This window comes from Telmatherina bonti (assembly GCF_933228915.1).
Source record: "Telmatherina bonti genome assembly, chromosome: 23".
Lineage (NCBI taxonomy): Eukaryota > Metazoa > Chordata > Actinopteri > Atheriniformes > Telmatherinidae > Telmatherina > Telmatherina bonti.
Window position 1 is genome coordinate 25,863,604 of NC_136632.1, and position 22,087 is coordinate 25,885,690.

The 22,087-nt window shown below is 43.0% G+C and overlaps 1 protein-coding gene across 1 annotated transcript; it reads left to right on the forward strand.

The window, feature by feature from the left end:
* Window positions 1-547: 547 nt before the first annotated feature.
* LOC306773566 (uncharacterized protein) lies at window positions 548-11,785 on the forward strand (the record flags this gene model as incomplete). The annotated part of the gene is given in 9 exon segments (XM_079263421.1): window positions 548-703; window positions 1,123-1,456; window positions 1,539-2,563; window positions 8,055-8,108; window positions 8,232-8,562; window positions 8,677-9,283; window positions 9,285-9,345; window positions 9,567-10,233; window positions 10,236-11,785. Coding segments are annotated over 8 exon segments (4,560 nt in total). The 5' UTR covers window positions 548-703; window positions 1,123-1,191.
* Between the last annotated feature and the right edge of the window lie 10,302 nt (window positions 11,786-22,087).

Consider the following 22,087-nt stretch of genomic DNA (forward strand, 5'->3'; position numbering starts at 1 on the left):
GCAGGTAATTTAACAGAGTACAAAAGTTCATGTTATATCATGGCAAAGTCGGTGCAACAGCGCCATCTCCTGACGTGGTGCACACAGCCCAGGAATGCACAGAAGAGAAACCATTTTGCTGTGGTAAGACATGCTCTCCTACAGTCCGAGACTAATATTGATTTTTCTGGAGCGTTTCATGTGTTTGTTTAATATTCTGCTGCGTACGGTTTTGTTGTGTTTTATGCCTGCTGGGTTGAGCTTTTACAGCTGTTTTTAGTCTATAACATGTTGTGTGGGGACTTTTCTTAGTTAAGCTAAGCTAGCTTAAATGTGACTTGTCTCAGATGCATATTGTCCGAGACCGGTGGCATCTCATGCTGCTTTGTGTTGCAGGAGCAATAAACCCCCCCTAACAACCCAGCTGGTGGCCATCTGTTACTTATGGAGCCGCTGTAGTGGAGAGCTGCATTCATCATAGACCAGGGGTTCCCAAGTCCGGTCCTGGAGATCTACCATCCTGCTGTTTTTAGGTGCAACCCTTCTCCGACACACCTGAATCAGATAAGTGTCTGGTTAGCAGGCCTCTGCAGAGCTGGATGACATGCAGAAGAGGAATTCAGCTGTGATGGACAGGGGTCGCATCTAAAGGTTGCAGGATGGGAGATCTCCAGGACTGGACTTGGACACCCCCATCATAAACTGACTCGTCACATGAGCATCTGTAAGTTGTTTGCAGTTGGACATAAATTCAGACAGAGCAGAGGGATTACAGTGGTCTAGTTCAGATCTGTCAAGGATAATATTCTGCAGTAACGACGGGTTTCCAGAGAGCAGGAGGCGACTGCTTGCTGCATGTCACTCACCGGATCTCTCAGACTCTCTTTCCTGACTACATAAAGTCAAATAAATGCAACTAGAGCGCATTTAAAAAAGAAAAGCCCTACATTTTCTTGGACAAGGTGTTGACACGGTTAAGTCCAAGTCCAGACCTGAACCTGTTTGAAACGCTCTGGTGGGACCTTCAGAGCTCAGTGAACTGAGGTTGTTTCAGACATGACTTCATCTCACATCTCCACTAGACAGGGTCTGAATGTCTCACATGCTTTTGTGAATCCCCTAATTGTCTTTTTTTCCTTAAAGGTTCGCCTCTGCAGCTGCACGGTGTGAAGACCAGCTTGGTTTGGATCTTTTGGTCACCAGTGATCCACGATGACAGCTCTTAAAGAGGATCTGTGGAAAACCTTGGAGGACTTGAGAGAGGACGAGTTCAAGCGTTTCAAGTGGTTTCTGAAAGACAGTTTCTCCGGAATCTCTGTGGCCCGGCTGGAAGGCGCAGACAGACAAGACACGGTGGACGTGATGGTGCAAACGTACGGCGGTGCTGAAGCTCTGCAGAAGTCCACCAGGATTCTGGAGAAGATCGGCAGGAACGACCTGGTCCAGTATTTGTCAGACGTTGGTTCTAGATGGAGAGGTGAGTCAACAGCATGCGAAACGAAGCGTTTACCAGAATAAACATATTCAAACACTTCTCTTCCCGCTCTGCTTTGCTGTAGACCTGAAGAACCTGGAAAGTGACGAACAGAAGGCGAAAGCCGAGCAGATGAAGGCGGAAATCCGGCTGATGATTCAGGAGCGGCAGATGAAGATCAGTGAAATCAGACGTTCAGCAGAGATCAGCAGGAAGTCTGCAGACCGACAGGCTTCACACAGCTTGCAGGTCTTTGAAGATCTGACAAAGCTGCTCCAGAAAAGTCTGGAAAACCTCCTGGGAGAGATTAAGGAGAAGCAGAAGACGACGCAGAGGCAGGCTGAGGGAATGATCCGAGAGCTGGAGCAGGAAATCTCCCAGCTGAAGCGACAGGCGGCGACAGAAAACCTCGTCCTCGCAGGAGATGAGCTCCACGACATCTCCACCGCGAAGAACCTTCCTTTACCTTCGTACGGAACAAGTGTGATGACCACGGTGGATGAATTAAAGCCAAAGCTCAACAGGGAGCTGGAAAGGTTCCTGGCAAAGGCCACGCTGAACAGGATCCAGCAGTTTGCAGTGGATGTGACTCTGGATCCTCAAACGGCTCATCCCAGCCTCATCGTGTCCGACGACGGGAAACAAGTTTACTGTGGGAAGACCAAGCTAAGTCTTCCAGACAACCCCGAAAGATTCAGCTCTGCAGCCAACGTCCTGGGGAAGCAGAGCTTCTCGGCAGGAAGGTTTTACTTTGAGGTTCATGTGGAAGGGAAGACGGCGTGGGATTTAGGTGTTGTGAAAGAATCGATCAGCAGGAAAGGATCGATCGCAGCGAGTCCTGAAGGAGGTCACTGGACCGTCGGTCTGAGAGGGGGAGATAAGTACAGAGCACATAGGCTTCATCTCAGCGTGACAAGTCCACTACGAAAAGTTGCCGTCTTTGTGGATTACGAGAAGAAGTCAGTCGCGTTTTATAACGTTGATTCAGCAGATCTCATTCACCGTTTCACTGACTGTCCATTTACAGAAAAACTCTACCCGTTCTTCAGTCCCAGTCTTCATCACGATGGTCGGAACTTCAGTCCCCTTATCATCTGTCCCGTCAATTATACCGATTAGATCGGATTAGAAACATTCTAAATAATTACGTGTCTGACTTTAATTACAGCTGACGGTTGGTTTGGGTGTAGAATCAGTTTGTGCCACTAGGTGGTGCTACTTGCTGGATTATATATACAGTTGTGCTCATATGTCTTCATGCCCTTTCATTAAAGAAAAGCTGAATTTACAACAGTCACTTAAATAACTGGAGACTTACAAAAGGAATAATAACTCAAAATTTACAAAAAATATACTTTAGTAATATAAGACACTGTTTTTTCATTTAATTGAGTTGAAGAAAGAAAAACAAACAAACAAATGTGTCCTGGACAAATGAGAGACGTTTCTGTTGAACCGTGGGACAAAATACCTGTCAACAGGTGCAGAAGTCTGACTGAGAGGAACAGAAAACACCTGACTGGAGCGGAAACATTAAAGGATTCTTCAACTAAATATTACTTTATGACTGATGGAATATGTAATAAATTATCTTATTTGTTTGCTTTTTAAATAAAATATTTCTATTGAACCAGAATTAGAAAATAATGTAAAGATTTTCATAAAAGTTTTATTTATTATAACTTCAGTCAATTTCAGCTTATTTTACAGGCAGCTGTTTTTTTCCTTCTTTAATGAATAAATATGAGCACAACTGTACATTCAAGCGTTGCTTCCTCTACTTTCTCCTGTTTTTTTTATTATTTTATTTTATTTATTATTAAACTAAAAGGTGACAAATTCATGTGTCCTATTATCAATTTCTAAATAAAAAAAGCTGCTCAGACCAGTTCAGCAGATGACCCAGATCATTTTAATGAACTGTGGTCCAGAAACAACTGTTCACATCTGGCCTCTTCTTTGCTTGGTGGAGCTTTAACCTGTATTTCTGAACTTCAGGGGGAACATATAGTGGTTTCTGGAAGTCTTCATGGAGTCCATGCAGTGGTTTCCAGTAGAGAATCATGTCTGCTTTCATTCATAAGATCAACAGCATCCATCTTTGTCCCCCAGCATACAGAGATTCCTTCTGATTCCCTGACTCTGAAGATATCATACACTGTAGATCGTGGGATCCACAAAGTTTTCCCTTGTTATGTTTGGCAAATTTTATTTAATTTTTGTTTCTTTTTTTTCTTTTCCATTTTCAAACAGTCCCAGCTGAGGTTTTCGTTGTTCCCTCCCTCAACATAAACACTCCTTGATTTCCTTTTCATAGCTAGATCTGGTCCAGGTTTTTAATTCTGTCCCTTTGTCTGTATGATAAATGACATTTTAACTACTTTTTCATGTGTCTCTTCATTTCACCATTTTATTTTTTTTATTTGCTTGTGTTGTTTTGCTGTTACTGTACAGCACTTTGGTCAGCTGTTTGTGGTTTTTTAAAGGCTTTCGAAACAAAAATGGTTTAGTATGGTATTTTACCTTAAGTTAGTTTAATCTTAAAGTATAAGAACTTGATCAGATTTATAGGAGGAACTAAACAAACAAAGCAGTATCTCCTGCCACCCACCTCCTCACCTACACCCATTCCTACGACCACATCACCCCAGTCATCCCAAACCTTCACTGGCTTCCTATTCCATACCATCCTCATCTCAGTAAAGATTGTTCATAATGTCTTCTCAAAAGGAAAGTTCCTCAAATTAAACTTCCTGACTATGTATTTAGTTGCATGAAAACAAAGGAAATCATTTGGATTTTGATGTGCCAGACCACGAATGTATGTATGTGTATATATATATATATATATATATATATATATATATATATATATATATATATATATATATATATATATATATATATATTGATTGATAGATATATATATATATGTATATATATATATATATATATATATATATATTGATAGATATATATATATATATGTATATATATATATATATATATATATATATATATATATATATTGATAGATATATATATATGTATATACATATATATACATATATATATATATATATATATGTATATACATATATATACATATATATATATATATATATATATATATATGTATATACATATATATACATATATATATATATATATATATATATATATATATATATATAAAAATACATATATTCATTCATTCATTAAATTTGTCCTTAATCTTGCACTATATGATAAAAGGTCAGCTGATGTAAATGACTGACAGAAGCAGTAGAAACTTTGTCAACGTCAGAGGACTTCCATTGTAGCGTTAACTTTTTACAGTGTTTTTAGTTCATGTGCAGACGGAGCAAACATGATGGCTTACTGCATCTGACGGAGTCCAAAGTTCAGATGGTGACAAAGGTCTTCAGCTGGCTGAGGTGAGAAGTTTCCCTTCAGTTAAACCCTTACAGAAACTTTCCCACCACTAACAGTGCATATTAGTCAACATATACCAGACCAGCGGTGAAAATGTATCACTGCCTTCTTCACATTTCCTGATTCACAGCGAGGGAGCAACGCGACTTTCTCTGATCAGACCTGATGATGTGTTGCACACTTCAGTGTGTAAAGCAGGAAGTCAGGGGGACAGAAATGAAACAAAGATGGACAACGAGGAGTTTGTTCTCACCACTTCCAGCAGAAAAGAGAAAAATGTGTTGACATGAAGCAACGTTGGAAGGACTTTTCTGGGTGAGTTGCTTCAGTTTTCTTTGTTTGATGCTTTTCCAGCTGAGATGGTGTTGAAAGAAGCTGCTGACACGTCAGTTTGCAGCATTAAACTTGCTTGATGTCAGAAACCGATTCTGGATACCATCTTTTATTTGAACCCCGTTCCTTTTAGGGACATTTTATTTTAATTTAATATGTGTTATATTCTTATCAGTGATATTAATTCCCATCTTGCGCATCTTCACCTATTTTCAGTCTTAACTGTTTTTATGTATTTCCTCATTTTTGCGCATTTTCCAGTTTCCTCAGAGGTTGTGTTGGTCTTTTGACTGGCGTCCCAGTCGGCGACTGGTGCAGATGCCTCCTGTGATACCGGGCTCCTCTGTGCTCAGACATTAATCTAAGTGTACGTGATGGAAAATGGTAGAAAGGGGAAATTAATGGAGATTATTTTTAATGCTTCTTAAAATCTGTAAAGCTCTTTGTGCTTCATAAATTAAGTTTGATTTAATTTGACAAAACAATTTATCAGCAAACGTAATGAATTTAGAAAGAAAACATTGAGCAACTTTCACTGCAAACTCGTCCACATGTTAACACAAGCAGATGCTTTATTCTGCAAACAGATTTTTGGGAATTGAAAATGAATTGGGAAATAATCTGACTGTGCTGTGTAGGTCTGCACAAAATAACCAGCATTTCTGGCTTGTAGCATCAAGTTGTGTTCCTCCCATCTGACACATTAAAGAGAACAATATAACCTCCACCCTGATAGCCAACGGTGAAACAGAGTTTTAGAAAGAGAAATCCACCATAGCAAGTGGAAAAACCTTTACAAAATGCTCCAATCCTCCTAAAATCTCATCACACGTGGAAGATTTTACAGTAATTAAATGAATAAATAAATTTTGGATTGTGCCCTGCGACGGACTGGCGAGCTGTCCAGGGTGTACCTGGATGGGATACACTCCAGCTTCCCTGCAACCCTGAACTGGATTAAGCAGTTCGGATGATGAATGAATGAATGAATTTTGGATTGTTTATAATGCCTTCTAAAAGGATAGTTCATCAAATTCAACATCTTGATAATGTATTTGGCTGCATACACAACCAGTGGAGACAAGGCCAATATCTTGCATGTTTTAGATGTTTCCCTGCTTCAACACACCTGCTTTAAATGAAACTCTGCCAGACGGCCTGCGCGCTAAGCCGACACTGTCACACTGTGTTGGATATCTGACCTTTTATGTGATCTACGGAGGTTTCCGGCATTTCTATCCCATCCAGGATGATTTACAATCCAGCCACAACATTTAGTGTGTATTTAGATACTCTAAAATCTACAATGATCCATGATCACACCATTATTTATCACATTTTGATAGTTTATTTAGTCAATAATTTGCTCTAAAATCACCTTAAAAAGGCAAAACTGGGGCAAACAACATCATCATCATCAACTGTTTAACCCTTTAAAGCCCGACCCAAGAAATGATTGGCAGTTTTTGCCTGAAATCTTTATTTGGCTCTTTAACCAAATGTAAAATAAGATAAACATATGCACATTATTTTTGGGGTATTGTTTTATACCGCGTGACGAAGGCTGGGCGATATGACCGAAACCTCATATCGCTCATTTTATATCTCCATAGCAACAAACATAACCATATAAAAGTGTTTGTGTAATGTTGTGTCAGTCATCAGTTATGTGTCAGATGTTGCTCGGCAACAGCAGCAGTGATCTCCTTCCATCTGGGGGAACTATGGCCGTATGACGTTTCACGGGTAAATACCTGCTGCTGTTTCTGGAGTTCATTCTGAGCTTTCGCCTCCACTTGACGCTGCTTTTGCTTGTTGACTCTATTCTTTATTGTGTATTCTTCATCCTGATTCCAGGTGATAAAATGAGTTAGTTGTGTCGGAGTCCGTTGCTGGGACTGTGAGCTAGTCTGTTGTCGGTTCCACGTCGGTCTTTTTATATCCAAACATCATCCATGCCACAGGAATTTCCCTCTTTTTTAAGGAACAACCTCATCTGTTTGGGTTGGCTGCTCATCTTTTAGTGAATTATCCTGCTCTGAAATGCTTCTGCTACCGTCTTCCTCCATGTTTTATATTTGCAGCGTGCAAGCCCTAAAGCGCATCTTGATGTAAAATACTGCAGTAAAGCACCTTATCGAGCCTCATATGAAACGATGGACATCTTCTATCGTCCAAACGATATAGCGTCATATCGCCCAGCCCTGTGTGTGACATGTCAAAATAATATAGGAGTGCCAAAATGTATCCACTAGGGGGCTGAGAGTTGTGTTCTGCCCCCTGTTGGACACATTAATGTACAATCATTTTGACGTATCACACAGTAATAAAAGGTAAACATCTGATATTTTAGGGTTTCTTTTACATTTTGTAAAAGGGCCAACTAAAGAATGGAGATTAAAAAACAGACTTTTCTCCTTATTTTTTCTTGGTTTGGGCTTTAAAGGATTAAGAAGAACTCAAAGGAAAGAAATTAAATTCAGTAAAATGTCTCTGTGTGGACTTGAATGACGCGACAGACAAGCACAGACACTACAGAAAGTACATAACTTTACATAACTTTGAATCAGTTGATTTTTTAGTTTTGTTTTGACCATTTTTTGCATTTTAGATCAATACTGAAGATGTAAAAATTTCAAGTTATATAGTGATTTAAAAAAATAATATTCAGGAGAACCAGGTTTGGATGGAGTAATTCTCCCCCTTATCTGGATCCCCACAACCTCAGGGACTGGACATGAAGAGTAACTCTAGACCTGGCACTCCTATAGACCATAGGACTTGTTTCTTTCTGCCAACATTTCTAAATAACTTTCTTTTGTTTTGATGACAGCTTTCCAACCGACGTGATGCAGTGAAAGAAGATCCAGCTTCTATTAAATCTCAGGTGCGTCTCTGAAGGTCATTCCATCCACTAGCTGTACTGGCAATTCAAAATGATTCCTATGGACATCCCAGGTGGAATATTGTCACTTTCTATTTCTTTTAACTTCCAGGAGTTTCCTTGAAGTTGAAAATGGGTCCTCAAAATGCCAAGTTTTCCAGGATGCAGCGAGACAACATGACGAAGCTTTCTCTGGAGCTCTGGGACATTCTGCAGGATCTAACACAAGACGAGTTTAACAAATTCAAGTGGTTGTTGAAGCAGAATGACATGCTGGAAGGCCAGACCGGAATCCCAGTGGCTCAGCTGGAGAAGGCTGAGAGGGAGCAAACCGTTGATCTGATGGTGGGCAAATATAAGGGTCCTGGAGCTCAACAGATAACCATCAATATTTTAGGAAAGATGGGCATAAACGATCTAGTGGAGAGTCTGCAGAAGTCCTGCAAAGAACCAAAAGGTAAGACGGCGTCTCATCTAACTCATGTTGTGGTTTAATAACTGAAGTTCAGCTGCTCCAACCTTCACTGGTGATAAAGTGCTAAATCTGTGTGCATCCTCCGTTTTGCTTTAGACCTCCAAGCCTATCATTTTGGTCACGACGTGGATGAATTTCAAAGAAAGAAGGCTGAGCTGAAGAAAGTCCAACAGTTTGCAGTGGAAGTGACTCTGGATCCTGAAACAGCTCATCCCAACCACGTCCTGTCTGACGACAGGAAACAAGTTTATCACAGTGATGTGAAGAGGAAACTCCCATACAGCCCCAAAAGGTTCAAGAGATATCCGGACGTGTTGGGAAAACAGAGCTTCTCCTCAGGAAAATTTTACTTTGAGGTTCAGGTGAAAGGGAAGACGGCCTGGGACTTAGGTGTCCTCAAAGAGTCAATTGACAGACGGGGAGAGATAACGCTCAGTCCTGATGATGGATTCTGGACTATTTGCTTAGACAATGCAGATGAATATATGGCCAATGATAACCCAGTGTTTCATCTGTCTCTGAAGTCACGTCCTCAGAGGGTGGGGGTGTTTGTAGATTATGAGGAAGGTCTGGTCTCATTCTACGATGTTGGTTCTGCAGAACTTCTCTACTCCTTTACAGACTGCTGCTTCAATGAGAAGCTTTACCCATACTTCAGTCCCTGTGACAATGAGGAGGGCATCAACTCTGCCCCGCTGATTATCTCCTGTCCCAACCAAACACCGATGGGTGACTCTGCAACACCAAACAATGAGGACCATTACGGTAAGAAAGCGGAGCTTGAGAGAGTGCAGCAGTTTGCTGTTGAGGTGACCCTGGATCCTGATACAGCTCATCCGAACCTCATCTTGACTGACGATGGAAAACAAGTGTATCACGGCGATGTAAGGCAGAAACCACCAGACAACCCAAACAGATTCAATAACTGTGTTAATGTTTTAGGAAAGCAGAGATTCTCCTCAGGAAAGTTTTACTTTGAGGTTCAGGTTAAAGGGAAGACGGCCTGGACCGTAGGAGTGGCCAGAGAGTCCATCAACAGGAAGGGAAAGATCTCGCTGTGTCGCGAGGATGGCTTCTTTACGATCTGGTTAAGAAACACAGATGAATACAAGGCTATCGATGACCCTTCAACACTTCTGCATCTTAAGTCGCATCCTCAGAAAGTGGGAGTGTTTGTGGATTACGATGAGGGTCTAGTCTCCTTTTATGACGTAGATACTGCTGATCTAATCTACTCCTTTACTGGTTGCTGCTTCTCTGAGAACCTGGTCCCGTACCTCAGTCCCTGCAACAATGAGGGAGGTAAAAACTCAAACCCCCTGATCATTAAAACAAATGAGCATGAAAAAAAGAAAAACGAGATGCAGAGAGTCCAGCAGTTTGCAGTGGATGTTATTCTAGATCCTGATACAGCTCATCCTGACCTGGTCTTGTCCAAAGATGGAAAACAAGTGTATGACAGCGATGTGACCAAAGATGTCCCAGACAGCTCCAAGAGATTTAACAGATGCGTTGATGTATTAGGAAAGCAGAGTTTCTCTTCTGGAAAGTTTTACTTTGAGGTCCAGGTGAAAGGGAAGATGGCCTGGACCGTTGGAGTAGCCAGAGAGTCCATCAACAGGAAGGGAAAGATCATTCTCCTGAAAACGGCCACTAGACCTTATGGTTAAGAAACAAAGAGTACGAAGCCATCGATAAACCATCTGTGTACCTCTCCCTTAAATCTCGTCTTCAGAAGGTGGGGGTGTTTGTCGACTATGATGAGGGTGTAGTCTCGTTTTATAATGTAGACACTGCAGATCTTCTCTACTCCTTCACTGGCTGCTGCTTCAGAGAGAAACTCTACCCATTCTTTAGTCCTTGCAGTAACGACAATGGGAAAAACTCTGCCCCTCTGATCATTTCTTCACTCAACACCTCAATGAATCCTCAAAATCAAGAGGACGACAGAATGAAAAAGGCCAAACTGAAGAGCATCCAGCAGTTTTCTGAGGAGGTGACTCTGGATCCTGACACTGCTCATCCTGCCCTCATCCTGTCTGATGATGGAAAACAAGTCTACTGTACAAACACGAGGAAGAAGCTTCCATACTCCCGTCAGCGATTTGACCAGTGTGTTAATGTCTTGGGAAAGCAGAGTTTCTCTTCAGGAAGATTCTACTATGAGGTTCAGGTGGAAGGGAAGACTGAGTGGGATCTTGGAGTGGTCAGCGAGTCCATCAACAGGAAGGGAGATATCCAGATGAGCCCAGAGAACGGGCTGTGGGCTATATGTTTGAGAAAAATGAACGAGTACACCGCAAATGATGTTCCATTAGTTCCTCTCTGCCTTAAGTCCCGTCTTCACAAGGTGGGAGTGTTTGTGGATTATGATGAAGGGCTGGTCTCCTTTTATGACGTGGATTCTGCAGATCATCTCTACTCTTTCACTGATTGTTTCTTCACTGAAAAACTCCTTCCATACTTCAGTCCCTGTCCTGATAAAGATGGCAGAAACTCTGCTCCTCTTGTAATTTCCACTGTAAATCTGCAGAACAACCCAGTGGTGCCTGACAGAAGCAACCAGCAGGAGGTTTCTGAGAAAACCGAGGTCGAACTGACCAACATCCAGCAGTTTGCAGTGGAGGTGACTCTTGATCCTGATACAGTGCACCCAGATCTCATCCTGTCCGATGATGGGAAACAAGTTCATCATGGTGATGAGAGGAAAAAGATTCCCTTCAGTCCCAAAAGGTTTAATACCTGTGTTAATGTTTTAGGAACGCAGAGCTTCTGCTCTGAGAAATTTTACTACGAGGTTCAGGTGGAGGGGAAGACTGACTGGGATCTGGGAGTGGTCAGTGAGTCCATCAACAGGAAGGGACAAACCACTATGAGTCCAGAGTACGGTCTCTGGGCTATATGTTTAAGAAACGGAAACAAGTACACAGCTAATGATGTCCCTTTGGTGGTCCTCACACTGAAGTCTTGTCTCCAGAAAGTAGGGGTGTTTGTGGATTACGATGCCGGTCTGGTTTCCTTTTACAACGCTGAATCTGCAGAGCTTCTTTATTGCTTTGATGGCTGCTTCTTTACTGAAAAACTCCTCCCATATTTCAGTCCCTGTCCAAATAAAAATGGCAGCAACTCTGCCCCTCTGATCATTACTCAAGTGCATTACAAAACAGACAAGACACAAGTTCAGTCAACAGAAAAAACACAATGAAAGCATGTGAGGGGCAGGAATATGCCGTGATTTATGCATGTCACTCGCACATGCTCGTAACTACCCAAGGCAGTCGGGTTTCTCCGCGTTGTATTTTCACACGAAGCACTTTGGTCACTTTGTTAAATCCCAGTGAAAAGTCTATCATAGAAACAGATTTGAAGAATTATTAGAGATTATCAAAGGTCATTCCAACCTGCCCAAGAAGCAGGGGGACAGATCCAGCATCAACCGTCTTCAAGTGGATTTCAAAGATCCTTCTTTAGTGTTTCATACAACGAATGAGGACAGTCACCACAAAGTGTCACATTCCTACGAATATACAGCTGTTTCAGTGGGAATGAGCAGGAAACCTGAGGCTTCCAGGCTTTGGATGTAGCTGTCAGGCCTCAGCGGGGACGTCAGAGACCTGCAGCTCTATTGGCTTTTTCTGATATGAACAGGTTGAAATTTGTTCCAATTCCTTTGATCTGGATTGAGGAAAATATTTATCTGCCGTGTTTGGTTCATGGAATTCTGGTACAAAACAGCAGAAGGCAACTTGTACAGAAAGAAAATCGTCCCATTTAAGCTCATATTAAGATGCCGACTGGCCAACTGGCCTAACGGCCATTTTCCTGCTGGTCTGATGCGTTTCAGGAACCAACAGTGTATTGTCTCTCTGGTTCAACCATGGTTGACATGGTTCACATTGTTGTTTTGAGTTTTATAAACCAGTTCCATAGGAAGCTGATAGAAACTTCTTCCCCATGTATGAGACTTCTCTCCTCTTCGACTGGAACAAACACACAACTCATTTTCCTGATAAAGACAACTCTGGAGATTTCCACTTTCTTGGGTTATTTGGAGCAAGTGCGAGTAACGACTGCATAAATTACCAAGATCATCTATTGGATCATTGCTTCCTTTTATCTTGATGTTTCTTCATTTACAACTGAATTAATGAAATAAGTGAAAGAAATGTTTATTTCTAATGTGGGGGATGACGCGTGTTATTTTGATTTTAGCCATTCTGGAACTCTAACTTCTTATAGAGAGTTTTGGTTTTTCTCTTTTTTTCTCAGTAACATTAAGGGCACATTCACACTGGTACAGTTTGTTTCACGATAAATTAAACCTCATTTAATTCAATCCTGGTTCTTCTTCCTGCTCTTTCCCTTCCTGATCAGTGGCTGCTTCAGGCCATATGGCCCCCTCGTGAGCATCTGATTGACTTTGTCGATGTCGTTCAGTCCACTTCCGTAATATTCAGTGTAAAAATAAACCAATAATAAAGGAAGGCACAACATTTTTCTGCATTCCCCGTCCAACTCAACAGGGACTCTCCAGATCTGGTCTGGTGGAGACACTGCTGGTGTTAATTCGCTCTAAATGTATTCAATGAATGTACTTTTCCGATTGTTTTCTGGGACTGGCAAGTCATAGAAATGTTGTATAGCTGAATAATGTGAAATTTTACCTGATGTTTGCCATAAAACTGAATTGATGTCAACATTTATAAACACATGTTAAAGACTAAGAACAAATAAACCTTTAGGTATCTCAAACTGATGTCTTTTAATCAAATATGCTGCTAATCAGTTTTTGGGTTTAAGGCACAGCATTTCAGAGGATGTATGATGATGTTTGTGCCAACTAGATATCCTCTGTATTCTCAGGGTCAAAACTAAACAAATCAAGCACCACAACCAAAGCAACAAGCCCCCTGCACATCTGAGGTATGCAGATGCACAGTCTTGACTGATTTTTGACTTCACAAAAACATAGTTTATAGCCACTTTCCCATCATTTTAACATTTGTTTCATCTGCTTTTCTTATTATTGCTGCTAAAAATACACTCCTTGATCACCTGTTTGCTCATTTCATGTTTTTAATGCATTCTTAAACGGGAAAAGTGTTTTATTGTGCCTTTTTACCTTTGTAAAACACTTTAAATTGCCTTGTAAATTAACTGTGCCATGCAAATATGTCAGCCTCATTTTGGCTGGGGTAAAGATGGCAGCACAGAACAATGGGGCACATGTTTGCATGCTTCATTAAATTACCTTTGTTTTAGAATTTTTACAATATTATTTGTTATTTACTATTAGCAACCAGCAGACCAAGGTCATGTGATCTCAGGGACCTGCTAAGGGCACAGATATAAACCGGTGCATGATAATTTAGACCGCTATATGTTCTCTGTAATACAGGTACATCTCAGAAAATTTGAATATTATGAAAAATATTTTTTGTCACTCATTTCAGAATGTAAAATCTATATATTTTATAGATTCATTACACATAGAGTGAAACATTTCAAATATTCATCCATCCATTCTCTGCCACTTATTCGGTGTTGGGTCGCGGGGGCAGCAGCCTAAACAGGTAAGCCCAGACTTACCTCTCCCCAGCCACATTTGCCAACTCTGTGGGGGGGATCCCAAGGCGTTCCCAGGCCAGCCAGAAGATATAATTCCTCCAGCGTGTCCTGGGTCTTCCCCGGGTTCTTCTCCCACAGGGACGTCCCCGGAACTCATTTCAGTCTCCTGTATGCAAGATCTGACGTCACGACCCACAGCTCATGACCATAGGTGAGGGTAGGAGCACAGATCGACTGGTAAATTGAGAGTTTTGCCTTTTGGCTCAGCTCATTCTTCACCACAATACTATGGCCATAATTACTGCAGACGCCGCACCGATCTGCCATTTTGATCTCTCGCTCCATCCTTCCCCACTCATGAACTAGACCCCGAAATTTTTAAACTCCTCCATTTAAGGCAGGATCTCACTCCTGGCCCGGAGAGGGCAATCCACCCTATCCCAGCTGAGGACCATGGTCTCAGATGTGGAGGTGCTGATTCCCATCCAAGTCGCTTCATACTTGGCAGCGAATTGCTCAAGTGAGAGCTGGAGATCATGGCCAGATGAAGACAACAGGACCACGTCATCCACAAAAAGCAGGGACCCAATCCTGAGGCCACCAAGCCAGATCCCCTCAACACCTGGGCTGCACGTAGAATTTCGGTCCAGATAAATTATGAACAAAATCGGCCATAAAGCAGCCTTGGCGGAGCCTAACCCTCACCGAAAACGAATCTGACTTATTGCTGGCAATGTCTTCTCCAAGTCTACAAAGCACATGTAGACTGGTTGGGCAAACTCCCATGCCCCCTCCAGGACCCCAGAGAGTATATAGCTGGTCCACTGTTCCAGACCCTCCTCTCCAGAACCCCTGAATAGACCTGAGGAGTGTGATCCCCCTGTAGTTGGAGCACACCCTCTGGTCCCCCTTCTTGAAAAGGGGGACCACCGCCCTTGCCTGCCAGTCCACAGGCAATGTCTCCAATGTCCACGTGATGCTGCAGAGACGTGTCAGCCAGGACAGCCCTACAGCATCCAGAGCCTTAATAAACTCTGGGTAGATCTCATTCACCCCTGGGGCCTTGCTACCAAGGAGCCTTTTTACCAACTCAGCAACCTCAGCCCCAGATATAGGAGAGTCCACCACCGAGTCCCCCAGTTCTGCATGCTCATCGGAAGTCGTATTGGTAGGATTGAGGAGGTCTTCGAAGTATTCCCTCCACAGACGCACAACATCCTGACTTGAGGTCAGCAGCTCCCGATCTCCACAGTACACAGAGTTCTGCTTCCTTGGGTCTCCTGGGTCACCGGATGGTGGACCAGAATTGCCTCGAAGCCGTCCGGAAGTCATTCTCCATGGCCTTCCCAAACCCCCCCCCATGCCTTGGCAACAACTTGTCTGAAATAAAGAAATATCTATCCATCTATCTACATATGAACATTCTTACGCTTGAACATGGTGTTCGTTATGGACAATCCATGAAGTCCAACAACAAAACACCATTTGGCTTCGTGCAGGTCTCACTGTCCCACATGAGCCCACATGAGCATTGAAGTCCCCCAGCAGAACAAGGGATTCCCCAGAGGGAGCACCCTCCAAAACTCCCTCCAAGGACTCCAGAAAGGGTGGATACTCTGAACTGCTGTTTGGTGCATAAGCACAGACAACAGTCAGAACCTGTCCCCCCACCCGTAGGCGGAGGGAAGCTACCCTCTCATCCACCGGGGTAAACCCCAACGTACAGGCACCAGGCCGGAGGCCAATGAGAATGCCCCACCCACTCGGCGCCTCCCACCATGAGCAACTCCAGAGGGGAAGAAGGTTCAGCCCCTCTCAAGGGAACTGGTTCCAGAGCCCAAGCCATGCATTGAGGTGAGTCTGACTATATCTAGCTGGAACTGCTCAACCTAACACACAAGCTCAGGCTCCATCTCCACCAGAGAAGTGACGTTCCACGTCCCTTGAGCCAGTTTCTGCAGCCGAGGATGGGACCACCAGGGTCCCTGCCTCTTGCCATTGCCCAGCTCACATTGCACCAGACCCTCACAGCTCCTCCCGCAGATGGTGAGCCCACAGGAGGGGGGTTCCATGTAACCCTTTCGGGCTAAGACTGACCGGGCCCCACGGGGGAAGGCCCGGCCACCAGACGCTCGCTCTCATCCCAGGCCTGGCTCCAGGGGAGACCTCGGTGACCCGCGTCCAGGCAAGGAAACATTTCTGCCAATGGATGTCATTATCATGGGGGTCGCTGAGCCGCACTTAGTCTGGTCCCTCCCCGAGACAGCTGTTTGCCATGGGTGACCCTCCCAATATTGTCAAGAGGAAGATGAGAGACACCAGACCTGCTTTTATGGTTTTCATTGTCTTTAAGCCCCAATCATCAAAATTTCAAGAAATAAATGTTCGAAATGTTTCACTCTATGTGTAATGAATCTCTATATTATATGGGTTTCACATTCTGAAATGAGTGACCAGAAATACTGAACTTTTCATAATATTCTAATTTTCTGAGACGTACCTGTAAATAGGGAGCCAGTGCAACCGAATTCGAATTGGGGCTAACCTGAGAATTCTTGGATGATTATATTTTTAGCCTTGCAGAAGCGATCTGGAAAGCCTGAAGATGTTACAGATTTTTTTAATTAAACGTCTGAAAATAGAATTACAATAGTCAAGTCATCATAAAATGAAGGCATGAATGATCATCCCCAAATCAGATCATGACACGACTGTACTTTGCTTGGAAATGCTTTTCTTTTCTTTTTAAATGATAAAAACAATATTGAATCAGTGATTCAACATGAGCAGCAGAAGATTGTACAGGGTCAAGATCTACCAAAGTTCCTAATCGAGGAAAGTCAGTCAAGACTACATTTTAATTAGAAATCTGTCACAGGCACAAACAAGGACTTTAGTTTTTGCAATGTTCAGTAAAAGAAAGTTGTCATTATGTCCGACACCTATTGGCATCCAAACACCCAAACAAGATCTGTGTCTTAAAAAAATCCTTTTTAAAGAAAATATCATCAGCTGACAACGATAAATATCTATAAAATAGCCTAAAATATGCTGCAGAGGCACCCGATGCAAAATGAACTACGGCCCCAGAACAGACTCTTGTGGAACACCACAGGCAGATGATGGGGGACTTAAATGTGGCAGCTGCCACAGAAAATGGTCTACCACATCGACTTGAGGAAAACCATTTCAAAGCATATGCTGATATCCCAACCCAGTGTTTCAGCTTGCCAAGGTCAAGTCCAGCAACAACACCAAACAATGGCTTGAATCACTGCATGTTTTCCGGTCCTTGAAGCTAACAGGTTGCAGGTACAGACTCGCCATCCAGGAAGTGATGAGATCCTAATCTTGCTCTTGGAGCCCACCACTGGTTTTGGAAAAAGGAGAGAGGGTTCCAGTGAGTATTCTTTTATAACACTTTTATAAAGAAGGCACAGTTCTTTGAGAGAGCAGGTGGAAGAATTATTTTGTTTTTGACATCATATTTTTTACTTAGTTCGACTGATGGTTTGATTTAATGGCTTCTGGTATATAAAGTCTGGAACAGAACTTTATTTCACTGATTAGGATTCAAGCTAGTTCCTCTATAGTTACTAGAAAAGACTTGATTTTGTCCCATTCAACCAAACACTGGAAGAAGATTACTCCTGACTTCATGTGCCCCCCACCCCCCACTAGTCTTCAACATATTGCATATTTGGTATGACATTGGCTGCATTATTAACAAGTTCTATCATGAAGCCGAACATGCCAATTACAGCGCTGTGACCACCATGTTGAAAAATCAAGAGCTGATCTCGTTTTTGTGAATATAAACTGAACCTGAGAGCTTTTATTCACATGAACTCGCATAACAAGACCTGTGAGAAGCCTCGTATTTAACCCTGCGAGAGGGAAGTGAGCACAGTTCTTACAAACCACAGCGACTTCCTCCGTCACGTTGAAGGGCTTTTTCACTGTGAGCTGGCGTGAATCTTTGAGTATTTGTACGGGGGTGCTGTTAAAAAGGAAGCAAGGTGTCCGCAGCATGGCCTTCTGTGAAGTTCATTCAAGTTACTTTTATAGAAGTGCTGAGTTGGTTCTAAATGGTATTTTAAACATGACATACTTTTTGGAAGAAATTTCTGGATTCCCTGTGATGAACTGGTGATCTGTCCAGAGTCTCCCTGCCACATACCTTCACATAGCTGTGACTCCAGTTTCCCTGCAACCCTGAACTATAGAAAGTTAATTCATGAAAGATGGTGTAAACACTCTCAGTTGTGTAAAACAACGCAGAGCAATAAATTGTGCTACTAAAGCTTATGTACTGCAAGCAAAATTCACACTCACACAAGTGCACATAAACACAAGCTAGGTAATCACAAAAGCTCATTATTATAGATCAGTATCAGTAAAATAAAGGTACGTGTCCCGCTTGGAGTACCTGGAGAACCTGCAGAGGAGATGTGGGAAACTAAAATGAGTTTCTATTTGTTGCGGCTTCCTAAAGAATATCCTTTAGCCGCGGAGAGTTTAAGGCTGGGTCCTGTAGATTGTACATTTGTGACGCGCGAGAAGGCTATTGAAACATAACGCTGAGATCCAAAGATGCGTTTTGTGCATTTATTGAACAGTGCGCACAGAGGATAACAACGGGCAGGATGGATTGGCGGATTATTGCAGAATTAAACAAAAATGTAAATGAATGAGTAGTACAAGGCGGTCAACAAAAAATACGGCTCCCAGCCCTGACTCTCTCTCTCCCTCGTGCTGCAGGTGAGTGAGCACCTTAACACTTCCGTGCCATACACACGCCCACACTCACGTGAATCAGTGCCTGCAACACACACACTCTCTAGCGCACCCTATACACCATATGCTTTTGGCACTCTGTCTCCTACACACCAGCCCCAAATTATTAGGTTCCACATAATAATTCACATTTCATTATACATAATAGGAGACAATCAATTTCATCATAAATTTCAAATACATACAATTCATGCAAACCTTTAAAGTTCATAGATAGTCCACACAGGAAGGTCTGTCTTCTGGTCATCCTTATGACCAACTAGTCCATAGTCCAAAAAAAAAAATTAGTCTCGATGTTCAAAAAAAATCCAAGTTCGAAACAGAGTCATTGTGGAGGTCAGCAACGTCCTTATGCTGCCTCCTCTGCCTCGAGCAACAGACAGACTTTAGATATAGGTCTGTCTAAGCAACTGGTTTTAGTCTTAATCCCCACTTGACGAACAAATCCTTTACGATCCGGAAAAGTTTGCAGCACACGTCCCATAATCCAGGAATTGCGAGGCGCTGTACTGTCCATGAGTAGAACCAGATCTCCTGCGACAAGGTTTCTCTGGACTCCAGCCCATCTCTGTCGTTCTTGTAGCAGAGGCAGGTACTCCTTTGTCCAGCGTTTCCAGAAAAGATCAGATATATACTGAACTTGTCTCCATCTTTTCTGTGCATACAGGTCTGCAGTTTGAAACTCTCCAGGTGACAATGAAGGCTGACTTTTAAGCAGTAACAGGTGGTTTGGTGTAAGTGCTTCCAGGTCGTTGGGATCTGTGGAGGCTTTGGTGATGGGCCTGCTGTTGATAATGGCCTCAACTTCACAAAGAACTGTGTGGAGTCCCTCCTCATCCAGGCGTTGCACTTTTAGAGTGGAATTCAGGACTTTCCTCACAGATCGGATTAGCCTCTCCCACACTCCTCCATGATGTGACCCAGCAGGGGGGTTAAATGTCCACTTTATGCCCTTTTGAAGCAACACATCATGCACCTGTGCCTGGTTCCACTGCTCAATTGCTGTTTTCAGCTCACGTTCTGCTCCCACAAAATTTGTCCCGTTATCAGATCGGAGCTCACGGACCTGTCCTCTTCTGGCTATAAAACGCCTCAGAGCATTTATAAAGGAGTCAGTATCCAAAGAGGGAGCCACTTCAATGTGTATGGCTCTCAAAGCAAGACAGGTAAATATGACACCGTATCTTTTCACTGTACTCCTCCTGCTTCTCACTTCGAAGGGTCCAAAATAGTCAACACCTACACAAGTGAATGGAGGTTCATCTGGCTTGAGTCTTTCTGTGGGCAAGTCTGCCATCTGCTGGTAAACTGGGGTAGCGTTATGCCTCCTGCAGATGGTGCATTTAGACAGGACTCTCCTGATGGCAGTGCTTACTCCAGTCATCCAGTATTTCTCCCTGAGCTTGGACAACATATGGTTGCGTCCATTATGTCCAACCTCTTGATGAATTTTTCTCAGCAACAGGGTAGAAATGTGGAGATCCTTTGACAAAATCATCGGATGTTTGGACTCCAAAGGCAGTGCTGCTTTACTGAGCCGACCTCCCACTCGCAAGACTCCATCCTCCAGCCTTGGACACAACTTGTACAGGTGACTGCTTTTCTTTACACTCTGGCTCTTTTCCAGACACAAAAACTCCTCTGAAAACTTTCTTCCCTGACAAAACTGAATTATGGCAAGTTCAGCCTTATCAATGTCCTCCACTGTAAGACCCCTCAGGACAGCTGTGGTTTTAAACATGCACATTTCCTGCTCCATTCTTCTCTTTTGCTCCATACTCGCTTCATTCTGGTTGGCTGTTAATTGTTTCCTTTTCCTGCTACAGGACAACAACAATTCCTTATATTTCATCCACCATGCCACAGCTTTCTTCAGTCTGATCCAGGAAGAATAATGATGGATCAGATGTGTAGTGGGATCCTCTCCAATCTGCACAGCATTTATAACAGCACTTTTCTTCACCTCTGGATCATCCTGGGAGAGAAGGCCCACAGGTTCAGGACTCACAGGCCATTCTGCCTCCGTCTGGCAAAGAAACAGAGGACCTGTTAACCATAGCCTGTTCTTTAGAAATGCCTCCACTTTGACTCCTCTGGATGCCGCATCAGCTGGATTAGAAGCTGTATCCACATATCTCCACTGAGAAGGGTGAGATGATTTTAGTATCTCTGAAACACGATTGGCAACAAACACTTTAAATCTAGTGGTTTGATTTCGGATGTATTTCAGCACAGAAGCACTATCAGTCCAAAACACTGATTCTTGGAGACTCATGTGCAGCTCTTTTTTCCACATGACGTCCATGCGACTGGCCATTGTTGCAGCAATCAGTTCCATTCTTGGGATTGTAATGTTTTTCAGTGGGGCGACACGAGCCTTTCCCATAATGAAAGCACTGTGCATTTGGAGGTTCTCATTCTGTAGGAGCAGATAGGTGACTGTGCCATAGCCATCCTCACAAGCATCACTGAAGTGGTGTAATTGAGCAGTAACAACATTGCCAAACTCCAGAGGTTTAAGACATCTTTGTAGTTCAAAGTTGTCCAGTAGGTGGAGCCCTTGCATCCACTTTAGCCATTCTTTGGAAACAGCCTCTGGTATGGGGACATCCCAACCAACTCCTCTTCTGCACAAATCTCTCAAAATATGCTTTGCAGTCAGGACAAGAGGACTGAGCATTCCTAGAGGATCATAAATAGAGCTGACAATTGAAAGGATACCTCTGCGGGTGAGTGGTCTGTCTTTCAAAGTGATTTTGAATTTAAAAGCATCAGACTTGATACACCACTCTACTCCCAGCACTCTCTCGATGGGCACAAAATCCTTCTCGAGGTACAACTGCCTTATACCCTTAGCTCTGTGGGGCTCTGGAATGGCCTCAAGCACTTCTGACCTGTTACTGAGCCACTTCGTTAAACAGAATCCTCCTTTAGCGCACAGAGACATGAGTTCATGTTGCAGGGCCAGTGCTTCCTCCTCTGTAGCAACTGACACCAAACAGTCATCCACATAGAAGCAGTGCTGCAGTTTATTCACTGTCTCTTCCTGGAACTCATGTCCAAAATCCTCTGCACACTTCCTAAGAGCGAAATTGGCGCAGCTTGGAGAGGATGTGGCTCCAAAGAGATGCACCTGCATCCT